Here is a 19,956-nt window from a genome sequence, read left to right as displayed (position 1 = left end):
TTCCCACCTCCGGGTTACTCTGACGGGAAAGAAGGCTTCAAACAGCTGATTTCCAGGCTCCCCCAGAGATTCTTACTTAATTGGCCTGGCAGGAGCCCAGGGTCAGCACAGTGCTAGCTGCCAGCAGGTGGCTCAGCATGCCTGATTCTGAAGTTCTATTGAAAGCTGTATTTGCATCCTACACTTTCAGTAACAAAGGAGAAATTTCAGTTCCCTGTTTGCTTACTGTTAACAACTAGAGGTCCTCAAAATGTGGTGTGAGATCCCCCACCAGAGTCATAATATGAGGTGCCCTATAAGTGCTTCTCCCAAGAATGATGCTGTTGGCAGCTGACCCTACAGGCCCATTTTTTTCCCACATGTGAAGGGGACAACCCCTAATTTGGCCCAGGATATGATTCATCCAGAGGTGAGAAACCTTTCCTAATGGATGGCCATACCAGTGAGTGTTTAGGCTTGAAACAAAGAGAGTAAAAGAGTGAAGATTTCAAGAGAGGTTGAGAGGTGATGATGAACCGAGGTGGTGGGGGATTGGAATCAGGAGGCGGGGTTCTATCCCCAGTGCTGGCAGTAACCAACAAGTCACTTAATCCCACTAAATCTTGGGCATTGGAAGGTACATTCTTAACCTCTGAACCACCAGGGAAGTCCCAGAACAGACTCTTCACCCACCACAGAACTCTTAATTAAAGCCACCCTTGCAGACTACATCTCTCCCCTGCCCAAGCCTCATTTCCTAGAAATTGCCCTGCTTCAAACATCCTGTTTCTATAGAGAAAGCCACTCATTCATGGACAAAGCTACAGCCACCTGCCAAGGTCAAAATAACACAGGGTGGACCTAAAGACTTTCACTGAAGTCATAGAAGTTAAAAGTCAACCACACAAGTGTAAAAACCCACTGGGCCTAACATGAGCCTTACTCACCTTACTCACCTTACTCAGAACACCTGTCCACACGCTGCAGTCTGATCAGGAAACCCCCAGCACTGTCAAAAATGTCTTGGGGGCTTTTCTGGTCTGTATATATGTATACTCTCTCTTTTTTTAAACCTGTGCCATTGTTTTTTTCATTTTCTCTTTTTTTCCATTTTTTGGTCATGCCATGTGGGTTGTGGGATCTTAGTTCCCCAACCAGGGATCAAACCCACACACCCTGCATTGGAAGAATGGTGTCTTAACCACTGGACTGCTGGGAAAGTCCAAAAGGTATACTCTTGAAGGGATCTGAGAACTAGTAGTCTTATTCTATACCCGAGTTCTAAGCGAATTGAGAAATAAAAGGCATTTGGCCAAAATATCACCTATAAAGTCTAGGCTGGAGGATGTGGAAGATGTCTGTGAGCAAGTGGCCCTCCTAGTAGGGACCCCCATCTTCAGACAGACTTACCTGGTCTTGGGCGTTGTTGGGGGGACAGAGTGGGACTTGTGCTCACCCCTAAAAAGAAAGGGTCTGAGCTCAGTTGAGCATTCCCAGTTTACTCTCTCCAATTTTACCAGTCAGATCAGTCACCACCTCCCCTGGAGAAGGGTAAGAAAAAGTCCTAGAGGAAGTCTTCCAATACACAAGGGAGCGACCAAGACAAAAAATCATAACAAGCCATGACCCCAAAGGAAAAAATAAACCCAGAGAAAATTCAGGTTATGGAGAAAATTTGAAAAAAGCAGACCTCATCTAATTAGTATCATCAGAGAGAGTGATTAAGAAAGAAATGACATCCACAGAACAAAAATAGGATGATAAAAGGCCAAATGAAAAGAATTCTGGGAAATTTAAAAATGATCAAAGTGTGACATTTGGTAGAAGGGTGGGAGGACAGCAGCTCAGAACATAATACAAAAATCAAAACCAGAGACAGAAAACAGAAGAGAGAGAGGAGGCACAGCCAACCCCTAAGAATTTCTGAAAGAAAAAACACATCATCAGGGATACTAGAAAAAGTATTTAATAACCGGTTCGGTCCACACAGTGACCTGTCTGAGTGTGTCTCACCATGAGCAGCCCAGCCTGGTTCACACTGGGCGCCAACCCGGATCATGATGACATTGACGCTGTTTGTTAGCATTTGACCTTTACAATCAGTCTAGAGACGGAGCACAGAAGACCCAGTGTGGCCTCTGATGTCAACTCAACGATGTAAAAATAAAAGTGCCGCCTAAAAATTGGGGAAGTGGACACAGCTGGGAAAGACAGGGGAGTGCTTTTGCAGCAGATAAAATGGAACACAGTTTTAACGTGTTGGGACTTTCCAGTTGTTAAGATTCTGCACTTCCACTGCAGGGGGTGCAGGTTTAATCCCTGATCCCTGGTTGGCAAACTGAGATCCCACATGCCTTGCACAGTGGCAATAAACAAACAAACAAAATATAAATTTATTACTTATAACACTAGATGTTATTTAACATTATATAAAGGTAGCCAGTAGGAGAGATAAAACTATTAGGAAATTTTGAGAGATCGTGTGTGCTTGCTAAGTAGCTTCAGTCATGTCCAACTCTTTGTGACCCTATGAACTGTAGCCGGCCAGGCTCCTCTGTCCATGGGATTCTCCAGGCAAAAATATTGGAGTGAGTTGCCGTGGCCTTCTCCAGGGAATCTTCCCAACCCAGGGATCGAACCTGCCTCTTTATGTCTCCTGCACTGGTGGGTGGGTTCTTTACCACTAGCGCCACCTGGGAAGCCCTTGAGAGATTCTAAATGCCCTTGAAGTTGTCTTTGTGGGTGTGAAACAAATGGTGAGAATTTTAATTGGTCCCTCTTATTATAGTATTGAAATGAAGTCCACTTAATTTATCAAGTCATGTTCATGTTCTGATTTTTATAACTTGTATCTATCGATAAACATTGTGATACTTGGGGAAAAAAAGAAAAAACTACTAGATGTAGAGATAAAGGGATGAAGTGTGTTGATATAAGGGAATCAGATCTTCATCTATCCTTGCATTAATTTCACAGAAATAGTCTAATGTTGATAAAGCAGGAAACAACTGTATAAAATATACTTGTAGTATCCATAGAGGATGAACTAGAAACAGGTCACATTGGCTACCTCAAGAAGGAAGCTGGGTAGATGGAGAAGAGGGTTGGGAGGAAGATTTTTCATGCTTTCATGCCTCTTGAATTTTTAATTTACCTATTCACAAAGTAAACACAATTAAAATAGAAACTAGCAGCGTCAAGATGTGCTTATGCAAGTACAAGGACACTCATTACAGCTTCCTTAATTATAGAAAACATTGGGAAGACACAAATGTCCATCAGTAAGAAACTTGTCATATAAATTGTGGTTCCATCATACATAAAATTTGCAGCTGTTAAAAAGAATGAGACAGCTTGACAAGAATGGATTTGAAGACAGGTGAAAAAGTAGAGTATAAAACAGTGATATTGAATGTTACTATTTATCTTTTTGAAAAAAATCATCCATTCAAGAAATATTTATTGAATGCTGGGCACTACCTGGGTCTAAGGATTCAGTGGTGAATGTGGCGCTCCCCTCACGGTGCTTACATTTTCTTTACTATTGATGGACTCGGTCTGGAAAGTTACACTAGAAACTGATGACAGTGGTTCCCTCTCAGGTTGGGGCTGGGAGCTGGGGTCAGGAGTGGGAGGAAGACAAAACCTGGGCACACTTTTCTTCCTTTGGAATGTTGATTTGTGTGAAACATATTCACCATTCAAAAAAAAAAAAAATACAAATGGGACAAGTTATTTTCAAAAAAGTTAAAGATGTTAGGTGTGATAATGGTGTTATGACTATGTCCTTTTCTAAAAAGAGATGCATTATGAGGTATTTAAAGTTGAAATGTCATGAGTTTGTAACATTCTTTAAAATACTTTGCGAAAAACAAGTAGATGGAGTAAATATAGCAAAATGTTAACAAGTATTAAATCTGGGTGATGGGTGTGTAGGTATTGCTTATATTAGTCTTTTTCTTAGGTTTGAAATTTTTCATAATTATTTTTAATTAAAAACATTAAAACTGCAAAAATTTAAAGCTATATATATATGCGTGTGTGTGTGTGTGTATATATATATATATATATATATATATATACGCACATACATACAGTAGCTGCATAAGCATAATAGTCAGAGATAGGTAATTACTTGAAGAAATAAAAAGAGAAATGGTTAAAAAATAATTTGCTACTGAAGAATGGAACTAAGTACAAAAGTGGGCTAGAGGACTGTTGCTTTTCCTTATAACCTCTTTATTTTATTATTTAGGTTTTTAACCTCTGTATTTATTTCTTGTGTAGAAAATCAAAACAGTGAAAACATACAAAATATATAATGAAATATAGATGTATCACGTAGGTTGGGTGCCTCCCCAGAGCCCAGTCTCCACGGGAAGCCAAATTATAATCAGAGTGTTGCTGATGAGTGTGGGCTCAGTGCATGGAGGTGGTTGCGTTAACCTGATGACAAGTGTCATGCAGTAGAGCCTGCCAGATAACCCGGCACATGCGTGTGAGAGCCAGAGCACCCTTTCCCTGTGGGCCCCTAGCCTCTGAGTGGCCCATCTGATCCCTGAGTGACACCTTCTTTCTTTAGATGCTCAAGTCACTCAAGGGTGACATTTTGAATCTCCACTTTGCTTTAAAAAATGTTCCCTGGAGGGAATTCTCTGGTGGTCCAATGATTAGAGTTCCATGCTTCCACTGCAGGGGCATGGGTTCAATTCCCAGTTGGGGAACTAAGACCCCACATGCCTCCTGGCACAGGCAAAAATAATAATAATAATAATTCCTTGGAGAGCTACTTATCTCATTCCCAAGTTCTTGGAAGTCAACCTCAATAGCTGGGAAAAAAACGAAAATTTCCTTGTGATGAGAACTCAGGAGTCTCTCTCTCAACAACATGGAATGGCGGTTATTTTTGTGCTATCTGGTCCTGTCTTGTCAAAACATCCTGTGTGGTTTATCCCTGTGCTACAAGAGGCCTGTCTCTTCCTCAGCCTTGAGTTCATGACCAAACAGTTTCCAGGCTCAAAGAAGGAGTGGTGGAGTGGTGGAGGCTCAGGAAAGACAACTCACCTGATCACATATATTTGATCTTGTTTTTTCCTTCACAACAACCCTGCAGGGTAGATGTTAATTTTTTGTACCTGAGGAAACTGAGGTTCCAAGAGATCATTTTTCCCTGAGGTCATAGAGCCACAATATGGCAGAAGGCTAATCCGAAGCCAGAGTCGTCTGGCCTCCAGCCTGTGTTAGACCCCCATACTCTGATCCCTCCCAGGTGGCTGAAAAACTGGAGATGCTGAAGAAACAGTATGATGAGAAGCTGACACAGAAGGAGGAGCTTCGCAAGAGGTCCGAGGAGATGGAGATGAAGCTGGAGCGTGCTGGGATGCTGGTGTCCGGGCTAGCCGGCGAGAAGGCACGATGGGAGGAGACAGTGAAGGTGAGGCCAGCTGCGCCCCCTGGCTCTCCTCGATGTTGCCCACCACTGCCACCAGCTCCCAGCCCATTTAGGTGAAGAGACAGGAGGGGAAATGATGGTGATGCTTTGGTGTAGGGACACCCAAGAATGAGGTGTGGGTGTTCTTCCTCTCCCATTTGGTGAGAATAGTGCCAGGAGGAATCTGCCTCCTTGTATAGGTGGGGCTGGAAAATGCTCATGAGGACCCTGATAGAGCTCACTGGCCTGACTGAAGCCAACCTGGGGCATCTCATCTCTGATCTCGGTGAGCTCCTGGCTTCACAAGAGGGTTAGGCCTTATCACAAGAAGCTAACACTGCTGAATTCCCTGGTGGTCCAGTGATTAAGACTCCATGCTCTCACTGCCGAGGGCCTGGGAGCTAAGATCCCACAAGCCATGTGGCATGACCGAAAAAAGAAAGAAGAAATAAACATTGCTGTTAAAGTTGGGGAACTCAAGGGAGTCCCCTCGTGGTCTAGAGGTTAGGGTTCGGCACTGTCACTGCCACGACCTGGGTTTGATCCCTGGTCAGGGAACTGAGATCCTGCAAGTCACAGGGCACAGCCAAAATATGAAAAAAAAAAAAAGATGGGGAACTCAAAAGTCGTGAGAGTAGGGTAGAGTTCTTGGGGCACAAGGATTTAGGAGAGGGAAAGACTCCCTGTGATCTGGACAGTGTCCAGAGGGGAGAGTGCCTTCGGAGTTGTCCATGTGCCTCCAGTACTGGGGCCCAGGAAGACTTATACCTACCTCCCCTGCTGTCCTCCAGGGCCTGGAGGAGGATCTGGGCTACCTGGTGGGAGACTGTCTCCTGGCAGCTGCCTTCCTGTCCTATATGGGGCCCTTCCTGACCAACTACCGGGATGAGATTGTCAACCAAATCTGGATCAGGAAGGTGAGGCAGGGCTCGGGTGTGATGCATGAGCTCCTGGGCTCTGAGATCACAGCCTCTGGGAATAACAGAGATGTTGGGAAGGGGCAGGGGTGCTGGGCTCTGATATCCAGGCTGAAGCTCAGGGCTCCTTCCACACAGATTTCAGAGCTGCAGGTTCCTTGCTCACCCCGCTTCACATTCGATAACTTCCTGTCCAATCCTACCAAAGTTCGGGACTGGAACATTCAAGGGCTGCCCTCGGATGCCTTCTCCACTGAGAACGGCATCATTGTCACCCGTGGCAACAGGTGAGGCTGCTGCTGGGAGCACAAGGCCGAGTGAAGGCTGAGTCTATCTTCTGATTCACACTTACTCCTTCAGGTGGGCACTGATGATCGATCCGCAGGCCCAGGCCCTGAAATGGATCAAGAACATGGAAGGAAATCAGGTACAGGGCTGGGGATGGGGGAGGGCTGATTCGTCCCCTTAGAGTCTCCTCCTAAGCCTGATTCTTTCTGAGGTTCTACCCTTTGGCTATTACCGATCTTGTATCCCTCAGCATAGTTTTCCTTGCTTTCCAGGGCCTACAGATCATCGACCTGCAGATGAACGATTACCTCCGAATCCTAGAAAACGCCATCCAGTTTGGATATCCAGTTCTGCTCCAGAACGTGCAGGAATATCTGGATCCCACACTCAACCCTGTGCTCAACAAATCTGTGGCTCGAATTGGTCAGGGCCCAGGCTTATGGGGGGTTGGACTGAGACAAGCCAGGTTGGACCCATGTTAGGAAAGCACTGGGTCTTTGGCTGTGTCTCCTACTACCCTGTCCCTGCATTCACACAGACCTGGGTTGGGGCCGTAGGCAGGCTGAGTCCCTGCTGCTGGATTCCAGTTGGGGAACAATGGGTCAGCCCACACTTGGTCCTGTGGAGTCCCTGCCCTTGACCCTCCTGTCAGTGCAGGTGGTCGGTTGCTGATGCGCATCGGAGATAAGGAAGTGGAATACAATCCTAACTTCCGTTTCTACATCACCACCAAGCTCTCCAACCCCCACTACAGCCCAGAGACCTCAGCCAAGACCACCATTGTCAACTTCGCTGTCAAAGAACAGGTGGGTGGGGGAGGATGCCTAGACTGAACCAGAGTGAATCCAGAGGGCTATAGAGTCAGCCAGGACTAAGAAAAGGCTGAGATTGTGTCGGGCATCTGGGGATGTCGGGCTTGAGAGGTGTAAAGGGATGTAAAGGGTAAAGGTCACCGGAGTGGGATTCTTACCACCTGTCCTGGCCATCTCAGGGCCTGGAGGCCCAACTGCTGGGCATTGTGGTCCGGAAGGAGCGGCCGGAGCTGGAGGAGCAGAAGGACTCGCTGGTCATCAATATCGCTGCTGGCAAAAGGAAGCTCAAGGAGCTAGAGGATGAGATCCTTCGGTGAGACCCTGCCTCCCTCAGCCCACAGCCCGCGGGTCTGCTCGCAAGCTTGACTACAGACCCGGGGGTGCTGATGAGGGGTCGCCCCTCCCCTGCTCCCGGCCGGGCGCAGCACCCGCTGAAGCTCCTTTATCCACGCGCCTCTTGGCTTTGCTCCAGGCTGCTGAACGAGGCCACGGGCTCCCTGTTAGATGACGTGCAACTGGTGAACACCCTGCGGACCTCCAAGATAACCGCCACCGAAGTGACCGAACAGTTGGAGACCAGTGAAACCACGGAGATCAACATCGACCTGGCCCGAGAGGTGAGCTACATCGCCCTCCGGCCCCGCCCCTTCCCGAGCCCCCGCCCCTCCGACCCTGACTCCGCCCCCTCCACAGGCTTACCGCCCGTGCGCCCAGAGGGCCTCTGTGCTGTTCTTCGTGCTCAACGACATGGGCCGCATCGACCCGATGTACCAGTTCTCCCTGGACGCCTACATCAGCCTCTTTATCCTCAGCATCGACAAGAGCCATCGCAGCAACAAGCTGGAGGACCGCATCGACTACCTGAACGAGTACCACACCTACGCTGTCTACAGGTCTGGGCGCCTCGCCGCGCCCCGCGCGCGCCCGCTGTGAGGCCCCGAGGCTCTGTGCTTTGGAGCTGGCCCTGCCACCGCCCCTGGTCCCCTGCTCTTCTCACCATACACCTCCCCGGACAGTGTCCACCCTCTGGCTGACCATCACTCACGGGCTGACCAGTCCCAGTCCGTGTCTCCCTTCCGTTAGCCTTGTGTGGAGTACCTTCCCCTGTGCCAGCACTTCTCAAAAGGTTAATGTGTCCACGACGCAGGCTAATGTAGACTCTGACTCAGTAGGTCTGGGCTGGGACCTGGGAGCCTGCATTTCTAACAAGCTCCCGGGTGAAGCTGCTGCTCTTGGTCTGTGGCTCCCATTTTGCATAGTGAGGTTCCTGACCCCCACCTGGACATCCCACAGACCCCTCAAGGTCAACCTGTTTCACGTCCAACTCGTTGTCTCCCCTCTTTCTTCAGGGGCTGCACCCCTGAGTGGCACCAACAGCCACCTCCCAACCACCTGAACTGGGAGAGATTCCTGGCTCTTCACTGTCCCTCACCTCTCAGATCAGTCCACAGGTTTTGCTCATGATTCTTCCTGCACACTGTTCCCCCATCCCACCCAGGTCTCTCCACTGCCATGACTCACTTCACTAGAGGCTGCTGTGATCTTTCTTTCTGAATTCCCCCATGGGTTCCCAACAGGTCCTTCTGCCTTCAGCTCTGTGCCTCTCCAATCTGTCCTGTGGTCAGCAACATGAGCCTTTCAAACACATGAATCTGGCTATGCCACCCCAGCTCCGGCTTCCATTCTTTGGTGGTTGTTTTGTGTCCAGTAGCCATAAAGTCCTCCATACCTTGGCTGCCACTTGCCCCCCAGCCTCACCTTCCCCCTCCTTACACTGGACCCTGAGCATCGCTGACACCCAGGACACCATGGTTTTCTCACCACCACTGCCTCCTTGGCCTGTATCTGAGCTCTCCCTGGCGTCCTCTCCTCTCCTCTCTGCCACATCACGGTAACTCTGCTGCACCTCCGGCTCTGTCCAGGCAGGGAGAGTGCTGCCGCTCTTGTATAGGATTCATCTTGTCACCTGGTAACCTCTCGTGTCCTCTCATATGGTCTCTCGCTTGTCCTCCCCACTCTGCCTGACTTCCTCCAGGACAGCAGGACAGAGACTGTATTCGTTCACCTTTGTGTCTTCAGGACTTGGCAGAGTACCTGGCACATAGCCGGGGTCCAGTCAGTGTTGAGGAAATTCTGGGAGAATTACATCCTCTCTCTAGAGCTCTGAAGGCTAGGCTGTGTACAGGAGGTTTGGATTAGAGGTTGATGAAGGTCCTCCCTATAGGCAAGGCTCTGTGATTGTTGGACCTTCACCCAGGAAGCCTCGATGCTGAGTATCCTGCCTCCCACACCCCCCACCCCTCTCCCCTCCCAGGTACACCTGCCGCACGCTTTTTGAGCGCCACAAGCTGCTATTCAGTTTTCAGATGTGTGCCAAAATCCTGGAGACTTCTGGGAAACTCAACATGGATGAATACAATTTCTTTCTACGCGGGGGTGTGGTGAGTTGGGTAGAGAGTATATCTGAGTGTGGGGTGAACAAAGTCGGGAGTGGACCCCAGATCCAGAGGGTAAGCCCAGGATCCAGCAAGTGAGTGAAGGAAAGCTGGCAGGAGCAGGTGTACAACAAGCTCTTGGGGGCCATGGGGAGTGGCTTGCCCGCATTACAGGTGGGGCTTTGAGCCCCTTCCCTGTGACCCACTGATTGGCGTGACCTGGCCACTCTCTCACTGTCTCTCAGGCCACTCCTTCCCCATCCTGAATTCTGTGGTTACTGTTACACTCTCTCCCTTCCAAACACCCTCAGCCCCTTTGCCTCCTCCCCACTCCAGCTGCACAGGCTACTCACTGTCACAGGCATGTCCCACCCCAGGGCTTTCACACCAGCTGTTCTTTCTGCCAGAAAAGTGTTCCCCTAGGTGTACACTGTGCCCGCCCTCTCCTCCTTTAAGGCTTGATTCCAATCTCACCTCACTGAGATTTCCTTGACTGTCTTATTATTTCCAGCTACCCTTAAGCACGTCCACTTAATCTTCCTCAACTTATTCTCTTTTTCCATGGCACTGCCATCTGTAATTTTGGTTCATTATCTGCCATCCCATGTGGGAAAATAAGCTCCTCAAGGGCAGAGGTATTTGTCTGTTCTGTTCAGTCGTGTGTCTCGAGTGCTTAAAACATAGTTGGTGAACAATAAATATTTGTTAAATTAATAAGTGACAGTGAATAGGTTGTGCTTCTCTTAAGGGTGCAGCTGCAATTGCTATCATTCAGGTAGAAGGCAGTATTGCCAGGAAACCACCAGAGGGCGCCCGCTTCCTAACTTTGGACTGTGCTGTCACCCACATGGTGGCTCAGAGAAACAGGCTCCCCCTTGCCTTCCATTTATTTCCCCAATAAAGGTGGATTCCAGTCCATCTCAGATTCCTGCATTCATTTCTTCATTTTGTTTCATGAAATACTTATCTTGGCTTTTTCACCTTGGAAAAAAAGAAAAAAGAAACTTTCTTTTGGGATAGTCTGGGTCAATGCTTTTCTCCTCTCTCCTACCCCCCGCCCCAGGTCTTGGATCGTGAGGGCCAAATGGATAACCCATGTACCACCTGGCTCGCAGACGCCTACTGGGATAACATCACAGAGCTGGACAAACTGACCAACTTCCATGGGCTCATGAACTCCTTTGAGCAGTATCCTCGGGACTGGCACCTGTGGTACACCAACGCCACCCCCGAGAGGGCCATGCTGCCAGGTGACTGGCGCCAGGCCTCCCTCTCCTTTCTCTTCTCTCCTTCAGCCACACACCTGCTCTTTCCTCTAATTCCTCCCGTATCTCTCCCAAGTTCCCTCAGCGCATCTGCCCCCTGGCGCAGCGTCCCCGCAGGCGCCTCTTTGTTCAGATTCCCTGCTCCTCCAGGCTCACTAACGCTAACCTTAATCTTGTCCCCAGGTGAGTGGGAAAACGCCTGCAATGAAATGCAACGAATGCTGATTGTTCGCTCCCTGCGCCAGGACCGCGTGGCCTTCTGTGTAACTTCTTTCATCGTCTCCAACCTTGGCTCCCGCTTCATTGAGCCTCCTGTGCTAAACATGAAGTCGGTCAGTGGCTCTTTTGCCTTTCCACCTGCTTCTCCCTGTCCCAGTCTGCCACCCGCACTTCCTCAGTCTCTCCCGAGACCTCACCTGGCCTTCTGCCTAAGGTCACGCCCTGTGCTGCTGGCAGGTGATGGAGGACTCGGCCCCACGGACCCCACTGGTGTTCATCCTGTCCCCTGGCGTGGACCCCACCAGTGCCTTGCTCCAGCTGGCTGAGCATACAGGCATGGCCCAGCGCTTCCATGCCCTGTCTCTGGGCCAGGGCCAGGCCCCCATCGCGGCTCGGCTCCTCCGAGAGGGTGTGGTTCAGGGTCAGTGTCTACCCAGTTCTTCTGCCCCAGCCATGGCCCTGGCCTGACTGTCCACCAGCTCCCACCTGTCACCCTGCTGTCACTGCAGCTCCTACTCCTCCAGAAGGCCTTGGGGGCTGGCACCTGAGCACTTGGACCCTCCCCCTAAACTACCCCCCCTACCCCGACCAGAGGAACAGTGGGGGGACAGACAGGGCATAGGGAGTGGTTCCCACCACATCAGCACCTCCTTTCAGGACACTGGGTGTTCCTCGCCAACTGCCACCTGTCGCTGTCCTGGATGCCGAACCTGGATAAACTGGTGGAGCAGCTGCAGGTGGAGGATCCGCACCCTTCCTTCCGCCTCTGGCTCAGCTCCAGCCCCCACCCAGACTTCCCCATCTCCATCTTGCAGGCCAGCATCAAGATGACCACAGAGCCACCAAAGGTATCAGCAACTGTAGACAGCCAGCAGTGACCATGCCAGCGGGCCTACCTGTCCTCCTCCTGGCCTCAGAGAGACGGTTTAACCTTAACAACAAGGCTGCTTTTTTGCATCTACTCTCCTCTAAAAAATTCCACCTCTGTGTGCCAAACTCTGAGAACATAGTAGTAATAGCTAACTTTTTTGAGTGTTATTACATGCCAGGCATTGTTCTAAATGCTTATGTTTATTAATTCATTTAACACACACGCGCGCACTTATCAGGTAAGTACTATCAGCCCCATTTTACAGGTAGGAAACTGAGGCAAAGAAAGAGTATATAACTAGCATTGTGGACCTGTCAGCCCCTTCCTCCTTCGGACACTTCCTTACATTCTCTCCCTACTGTCACTTGATGGCCTTTCTCCTTCCCTCCAGCTCTACTGAAATTTTTATCTCCAGTACTACGAGGTCACCTTGGAATGCAATCATACCAATCTTTTAAAATCTGATCATGTCACTACATCCTGCCCATTTACCTCTGCTTAAACTGTTTTAGTAGCTTCTCATTGCTTTTAATCAAGTTCAAAACCCCATTCACATGGCCTGTGTGCCCCATGAGCACCTCTGCTGCTTTGTCTGTTGCAACTTTCCCCTTCGCTTTCTTCACCTACACTATCAACTTTTAAAATTGTTCCACTGTCCTTCCTCAACAGACTCTGTGTTCTCCAGCCTGGTGCTTTTTCATGCACTGTCCTCCCTATTTTCCTCCCCACCCCCTTCTTTGCCCCTTCAGGTCTCAGTCCCACCAGCACTTTCTCAGGAATCCTCTTCACTGTTCCCTCCGACCTTCCGCTGCAAGCACTTTACACCTATTAGTGTGGTTCTGGTCAATACCTGACTTCTTCTCTAGACTGTAAGCTCAAGAGGGCAGAGACCATGTCTTTTTCTTCTCCCTCACCATTTTGCTCATCCTGTGACTAATACAGGGACCTGTTGGTAGTAGGTGCTCAATAAACGAGGACTAATCAGATGCACAGGCATGTGAATGTCTTTCATCATTAAATCCTTCTTTGGCCACCTTGGGGAGGCTGGCACAGTTGACTGTCCCCCCAGTTTCCCTGACACACTCCTGGTCCCCCTTCTGTTTCTTGCGACATCATCGATCACTTCTGTGTTTGTTTCTCCTCCTGTCTTCTCCTCATTCTACATTTCCTCCCTTCACAAGCTGATGGAGAAACTGTCCTCTTCCGGATTTCAACCCCAATCCCCATCTCTGGCTCCATTACTGAACTCAGTGCCAGGTGTGAATTCCATCTGGTTACAAAGTACTTCTTTTTGGCACTCCAGCACTAAATTAGGAGCTCTCAAAACAAGTCTTCAGCTCCTGCACACAGATTATCTCCTCGGCCCATTTTTGTTAATCAGTCAGTTCAGTTGCTCAGTCGTGTCTGACTCTTTGTGACCCCATGGACTGCAGCATGCCAGGCTTCCCTGTCCATTACCAACTCTTGGAGCCTACTCAAACTCATGTCCATCGCATCATTGATGCCATCCAACCATGTCATCCTCTGTCATCCCCTTCTCCTCCCGCCCTCAATCTTTCCCAGCATCAGAGTCTTTTCCAGTGAGTTGGTTCTTCGCATCAGGTGGCCAAAGTATTGGAGTTTCAGCTTCAGCATCAGTCCTTCCAATGAATATGCAGGACTGATTTCCTCTAGGATTGACTGGTTGGATTTCCTTGCAGTCCAAGGGACTCTCAAGAGTCTTCTCCAACACCACAATTCAAAAGCATCAGTTCTTCAGTGCTCAGCTTTCTTTATAGTCCAACTCTCACATCCATACATGACTACTGGAAAAACCATAGCTTTGACTAGACGGATCTTTGTTGGCAAAGTAATGTCTCTGCTTTTTAATATGCTGTCTAGGTTTGTCATAGCTTTTCTTCCAAGGAGCAAGTGTCTTTTAATTTCATGGCTGCAGTTACCATCTGCAGTGATTTTGGAGTCCCCCAAAATAAAGTCTGTCACTGTTTCCATTGTTTCTCCATCTATTTGCCATGAAGTGATGGTACAAGATGTCATGATCTTAGTTTTCTGAATGTTGAGTTTTAAGCCAACTTTTTCACTCTCCTCTTTCACTTTCATCAAGAGGCTCTTTAGTTCTTCTTCGCTTTTTGCCATGAGGGTGGTGTCATCTGCGTATCTGAGGTTATTGATATTTCTGGCAATCTTGATTCCAACTTGTGCTTCATCCAACCTGGCATTTCGCATGATGTATTCTGCATATAAGTTAAATAAGCAGGGTGACAATATACAACCTTGATGTACTCCTTTCCCGATTTGGAACCAATCTGTTGTTCCATGTTGTTAATGGCACCACTGATTTTTAAAAGTCTATGTTTAAAGTTGATTTTTATTTACCTTTAAATTTTCTTCTGTCAACAGAAGTATTCTGTCTTCCTGTTAAAAAAATGTCAAACAGTTCAGATATGTGTTGTCAAAGAGACGCAACCCTTCTTTTTTAAGAGCCTTTCTTATTGCCTTCTAAGAGAGACATGTGCCTTGTAGCCAGAGGGCCCTCTGTTGGCTGAACCCACCCTCTATGATGGGTTAGAGGTGTGTTGGCCCTGAGGTAGGTACTGTTTAGGTCAGTTTAATAAGCAGTAAGCATGGAAGCAATGATGAATGGGAGTAAATCCCAGGAGGAAAGAGGAACCAGACAGGATGGTTCTGCAGTGGATGGGTCACCAGGGGAGGGAGTTCTGTCGGAGGTCAGCCCAGGAGAGCCGCCTGCTGGTGATGCAGAACCTTCCTGCAATTCACCAAACCTTCTGAGAAAGGACATTCAGGCTTGCTTGGTGCAACTGAATTCCTTTTAGAAGCTGACAAAGAGGCCAATATTTAACAAAATTTTTTGAAAATAACTTTTAAATTTACAGAAAAGTTGTAAGAATAATAGTACAGAGAACCCACTATACGTTACCCAGATCTATCTGTAGTTAACATTTTGTCCCACTTGCCTTATCATTTGATGTCTGTTTTTCTCTCTCTCCACTCACACTTCTTCTGAAACATTTGAGAGTAAATTGTATATCCTGGCCCTTTGCTGCCACATACTATAGTGTATTTCAGTGGAAAGGACTCACTCCTAAGAATCAGGGTGTTCTCTTATATAACTGCAACACGGTTGCTGACTTCAATAAATTGATACACTATTTTAATCTAAATGTATTATGTGTTCCAATTTTGTTAAGTGTTGCAGTCCTCACATACATATACAGATGTGTTTCTAGGCCCTTTATGTTGTTCATTGATCAAGTTGTTTATCCTGGGGTCAGTATACACTGTGTTAATTACTCTCTAGCTCTATAATAATTCTTGATGGCTGGGGAAGGCAAATCCTCCTACCTTATTCTTCTCTAGGCTATTCCTGATCTTTTATTCTCTAACATAAATTTTGGAATTAGCTTGTCAAGTTTCACCAAAAATGTTCTATTGATCAATTTGGGGGAAATCAACATCTTTAGGATATTGAGCTTCTCAATCCATGAGTACAGTAGGTCTCTCCATTTATTCTTTCTTTTAATAAAATTTTGTAAATTTTCTAAAGATATATATATTTATATTAGATTTATTCGTGGGTGCTTTACATGACTTGATGATGTTGTAAATGACAGTTTTTAAAATCAGATTTTCTTTTAGTTCTTTCTATCCAATGTTCTTACTTTTGTTTTCTCCCTGCTCCCTTCTGTCCATCATGATGAATCTCCTTAGAACACTGTTTCAATGTATCACTGTCCTATTCAACGTATCACTGGAGCCTGAAGTGGCTCCAGGGTTCCTGGTGAATCGGGTCCAGTCGGCTCAAGCTGCCCTTCTTACTGTATCGCCATCTGCTCACGGTCCTTCTTACTCTATCTGAGCGCTTGGACTTGATTTCAGTTAGATCCTCTTCTCACTTTATCTCCCCTTCGTGCCTTTATTCCTTCAGTTCTTCCCATCTCTGGACAGCCAAGGCCCTCCTCTCAGCCTCATTACATTCTTCCTATTTGTAAGACTTAGCCAAACTCCAACCTGCTCATGAAGCCTGATAAATCCGATCATATAGCTCATTCCTCTTTGATGATATGTCACTATATACTGACCCTTTGCACAAGATTGTGTACATTTCTTATTAATTCGGCCATGTCGGGTCTTAGTTGTGTCACCCAGGATCTTACATTGTGGCATGTGGATTCAGTAGTTGTGGTGCAAGGGCTTAGTTGCTTGGTGGCATGTGGGATCTTAGTTCCCTCACTGGGATCACACCCACATCCCCTGCATTGCAAGGCAGATTCTCAACCAATGGACCATGAAGGAAGTTCCTATGTTTATGTTTTTGTTAATATTTTCTGGCAATCACAAATTGAGTTGGTCTACCCACCACTGAGAACATCACAGTTGAGGGGATCAAGGCGTGGGGGTGGAGACAAGACAGGGCTGCCACAAGTCCATACAGTGCCCGTGTGTGAAGGGAAAAACAGCAAGCCCTGTGATGAGTGCATGTCTTGTCATGCAGCTCAAGGGCTAGATTTCAACCTTCACTCATTTCTTCAGCCAGTGCCCTTATGCAGTGAGCAACCTCCACAACTGAACATGATGGTGCTAGTGTTAGGGCCAAGGAAGACGCATGTCATCCCATCTCTGTATTTCCTTGTCCCAGGGCCTAAAGGCCAACATGACCCGTCTTTACCAACTGATGACAGAACCACAGTTTTCCCGCTGCTCCAAACCCACCAAGTATAAGAAACTGCTGTTCGCACTGTGCTTCTTCCACTCTGTGTTACTTGAACGCAAAAAGTTCCTGCAACTTGGCTGGAACATCATCTATGGCTTCAATGACTCTGACTTTGAGGTTTGTGCTAACCAGGGTCCCTCACCCTGCCCTCCCTCCTTACACTTTCTGCCCCGAGGCTGCCCTGCAGGAATCATCACTGACCAAAAGCCCCTGGAAGAATTCCTGCCATAACTGTGTGTGGGGCTGGGGGCTTGGGCTGGGGCCATGCACAGGTATCCGAGAACTTGCTGAGCCTCTACCTGGACGAGTATGAGGAGACGCCCTGGGATGCACTCAAGTACCTCATCTCTGGGGTCAATTATGGTGGACACGTCACAGATGACTGGGATCGGCGCCTGCTCACCACCTACATCAATGACTATTTCTGTGACCAGGCTCTCTTGACCCCCTCCTACCGGTGAGGGGGCCACTGAATGGGGTACCAGGTGGCAGGATTGAGGGTAGGGGCAGTATTTGAGGAGTAAATGGGAGATTGACTTGGGGGGCAAAGTAAGAGCACAGAGTTGGATGGATAGGGCCTTGGCTTGGCATGGGAGCCCCAAGTCCGCACAGTGCAGTGATAATTCTTCACTGACTCCCCAGGTTGTCAGTGTTGGAGACCTATTTTATCCCCAAGGATGGGAGCCTGGCCTCGTACAAAGAGTACATAAGCATGTTGCCTGGCATGGATCCCCCAGAGGCTTTTGGGCAGCACCCCAATGCCGACGTGGCCTCCCAGATCACGGAGGCACGCACTCTCTTTGAGACTCTGCTTTCCCTGCAACCCCAGATTACACCCACCAGGGCCGGAGGCCAGAGTCGGGAGGAGAAGGTAAGGACAGACAGACAGACACCTGGGGGAGGGAAAGCAAGGAGGAAGAGAGGTCTGCACTCAGCACTCTTGCCTCGGCAGGTTCTTGAGTTGGCTGCCGATGTGAAACAGAAGATCCCGGAAATGATCGACTATGAGGGGACCCGAAAACTACTGGCTATGGACCCCTCCCCACTCAATGTGGTCCTTTTGCAGGAGATTCAGAGATACAACAAGCTGATGGAGACCATTCTGTGAGATGGGGAGAAGTGGGGCTCTGTGGAATGTAGGGAGGGGGCAAGAGGAAAGGCCTTCACGCCCTGCCTAGGATGGCTCTCCCAGGTCCATCCCGTCCATAACCCTCCACCTTTCCCCATCCAGCTTCTCACTGACAGACCTAGAGAAAGGCATCCAGGGCCTCATTGTCATGTCTACCAGCCTGGAAGAGATTTTCAATTGCATTTTTGATGCCCATGTCCCACCGCTCTGGGGAAAGGTAAGATTATCTCACTGTTGATCCTTCTCCAACAATGAACTCTCCTTTCACCCCTGGACCCACAGCCTCCTGGTCCTAGGGAAGCCTATAGCAGAAAGCAGTGAGCCCGGGCTTTGGAGTCAGACAGGTTCAAGGCTGAAATCTGACTCTGCCCTTCACTGACTGACTTTGCAAAGTTATTAACATAGAAACTTACCCAGGGCAAGTTCCTAAGCTTCTCCAAGGATGTCTCAAGGATTCCTGGTACTGTGCACCTTAAAAGGTGCTTCATTAATGGTAACTGGTTAGCATTGCTGGTGCTGTTGTTAATAGTTGTCATTTTATGCTTCTTTCCTGGAAATGGGCTTTTGGAGAGCTTTGCCAAACTATGGCTTGGGGAACAGGGGCTGACACCATATATTCTTCTATCTGCTTCAAGTGTTCACAGTAAAAATTTGAATGCATGAGTAAGTGAGTGAATAAATACACACTATCTCCTGCTCCAGGCCTACCCCTCACAGAAGCCATTGGCTTCATGGACCCGGGACTTGGCCATGCGTGTGGAGCAGTTTGAGATGTGGGCCAGCCGCGCACGGCCTCCTGTGATCTTCTGGCTCTCTGGCTTCACCTTTCCCACTGGCTTCCTCACTGCCGTGCTGCAGTCTTCAGCTCGCCAAAACAATGTGAGCCACATGGACAATGTGATGGGAACGGATACTGATGATAAGTATTTGCTCTTCTCTCTGTGTGTGGGAGGATTCTCCCTTATTCTCACCTTCAATCTCCAGATTTCAGTGGACAGCCTCTCTTGGGAGTTTATCGTTTCCACTGTGGATGACAGCAACCTAGTGTATCCACCCAAGGTGGGTGCCACATGTGCTTAGGGTTCTGAGCAGAGGGGAGTCTGGTGGAGGAGGAGGGGCTGGGAGCAAAGGTGGGAAACGACTGGTTGAGAGGGAGGGGAGGAGAGAGGTGGCAGGACAGGTGTGGGGGCACTGGCAACTGAGGGTCTGGATTTACCCCCAACCTGTCCCCATGTCTTCCCAGGACGGTGTCTGGGTTCGGGGTCTATACCTGGAGGGTGCTGGCTGGGACCGGAAGAACTCCTGCTTGGTGGAGGCAGAGCCCATGCAGCTTGTCTGCCTCATGCCCACCATCCACTTCCGGCCTACTGAGAGCCGCAAGAAGAGTGCCAAGGGTGGGACAGTTTGCCCGCCCCCTCCCTAGTTTCCATCCTAACCCAGCCTCCACCCCACCCATCCCCCACACCTGCTCCTGACCTGCTCTTCCAGCGGCTCCAGGGCCTGACTCATTCAGCTCTCCTTTCCTGCAGGCATGTATTCCTGTCCCTGCTATTACTATCCCAACCGGGCAGGCAGCTCAGACCGCGCATCCTTCGTCATTGGCATCGATCTCCGCTCTGGGACCATGACCTCTGATCATTGGATCAAGAGGGGCACTGCTCTACTCTTGAGCCTGGATAACTGAGAGGGCCTTCTCTTCTTTCCGTTTGGGGGGTGGGGGTCGAGGACTCCAGGAGCCAAGGCTGATAATGTACCTCGGACAGAGGCTAGGCTTCACTCAGTCCTTCACCTCGGTTGAATTTGTCGCGTGATGAGGCCCTGGTAATACCTAGTCGTGTTAATCGTGAAGAATTGTATCGGAGCTCAGCTCAGTAAAAC

General features: G+C 48.7%; 1 protein-coding gene across 1 annotated transcript in view; it reads left to right on the top strand.

Annotated features, from left to right (window-relative positions):
* DNAH2 (dynein axonemal heavy chain 2) overlaps positions 1-19,762 on the top strand; it is a 102,977-nt gene extending 83,215 nt beyond the window's left edge. The window contains exons 64-86 of the mRNA XM_065909937.1: positions 5,249-5,413; positions 6,202-6,327; positions 6,466-6,614; positions 6,688-6,754; positions 6,888-7,038; positions 7,273-7,421; positions 7,607-7,740; positions 7,900-8,044; positions 8,121-8,320; positions 9,742-9,868; positions 10,926-11,112; positions 11,311-11,459; positions 11,584-11,767; positions 12,004-12,194; positions 16,875-17,066; positions 17,222-17,406; positions 17,592-17,820; positions 17,902-18,053; positions 18,181-18,295; positions 18,781-18,957; positions 19,063-19,137; positions 19,322-19,472; positions 19,608-19,762. Coding sequence (XP_065766009.1) covers positions 5,249-5,413; positions 6,202-6,327; positions 6,466-6,614; positions 6,688-6,754; positions 6,888-7,038; positions 7,273-7,421; positions 7,607-7,740; positions 7,900-8,044; positions 8,121-8,320; positions 9,742-9,868; positions 10,926-11,112; positions 11,311-11,459; positions 11,584-11,767; positions 12,004-12,194; positions 16,875-17,066; positions 17,222-17,406; positions 17,592-17,820; positions 17,902-18,053; positions 18,181-18,295; positions 18,781-18,957; positions 19,063-19,137; positions 19,322-19,472; positions 19,608-19,762 — 3,555 coding nt within the window. The remainder of the gene's footprint in view (positions 1-5,248; positions 5,414-6,201; positions 6,328-6,465; positions 6,615-6,687; positions 6,755-6,887; positions 7,039-7,272; positions 7,422-7,606; positions 7,741-7,899; positions 8,045-8,120; positions 8,321-9,741; positions 9,869-10,925; positions 11,113-11,310; positions 11,460-11,583; positions 11,768-12,003; positions 12,195-16,874; positions 17,067-17,221; positions 17,407-17,591; positions 17,821-17,901; positions 18,054-18,180; positions 18,296-18,780; positions 18,958-19,062; positions 19,138-19,321; positions 19,473-19,607) is intronic.
* The last annotated feature ends 194 nt before the right edge of the window (positions 19,763-19,956 follow it).

The sequence above is a fragment of the Muntiacus reevesi genome, chromosome 18, assembly GCF_963930625.1.
Source record: "Muntiacus reevesi chromosome 18, mMunRee1.1, whole genome shotgun sequence".
NCBI lineage: Eukaryota > Metazoa > Chordata > Mammalia > Artiodactyla > Cervidae > Muntiacus > Muntiacus reevesi.
This window is presented reverse-complemented; position numbering and strand designations above follow the sequence as displayed.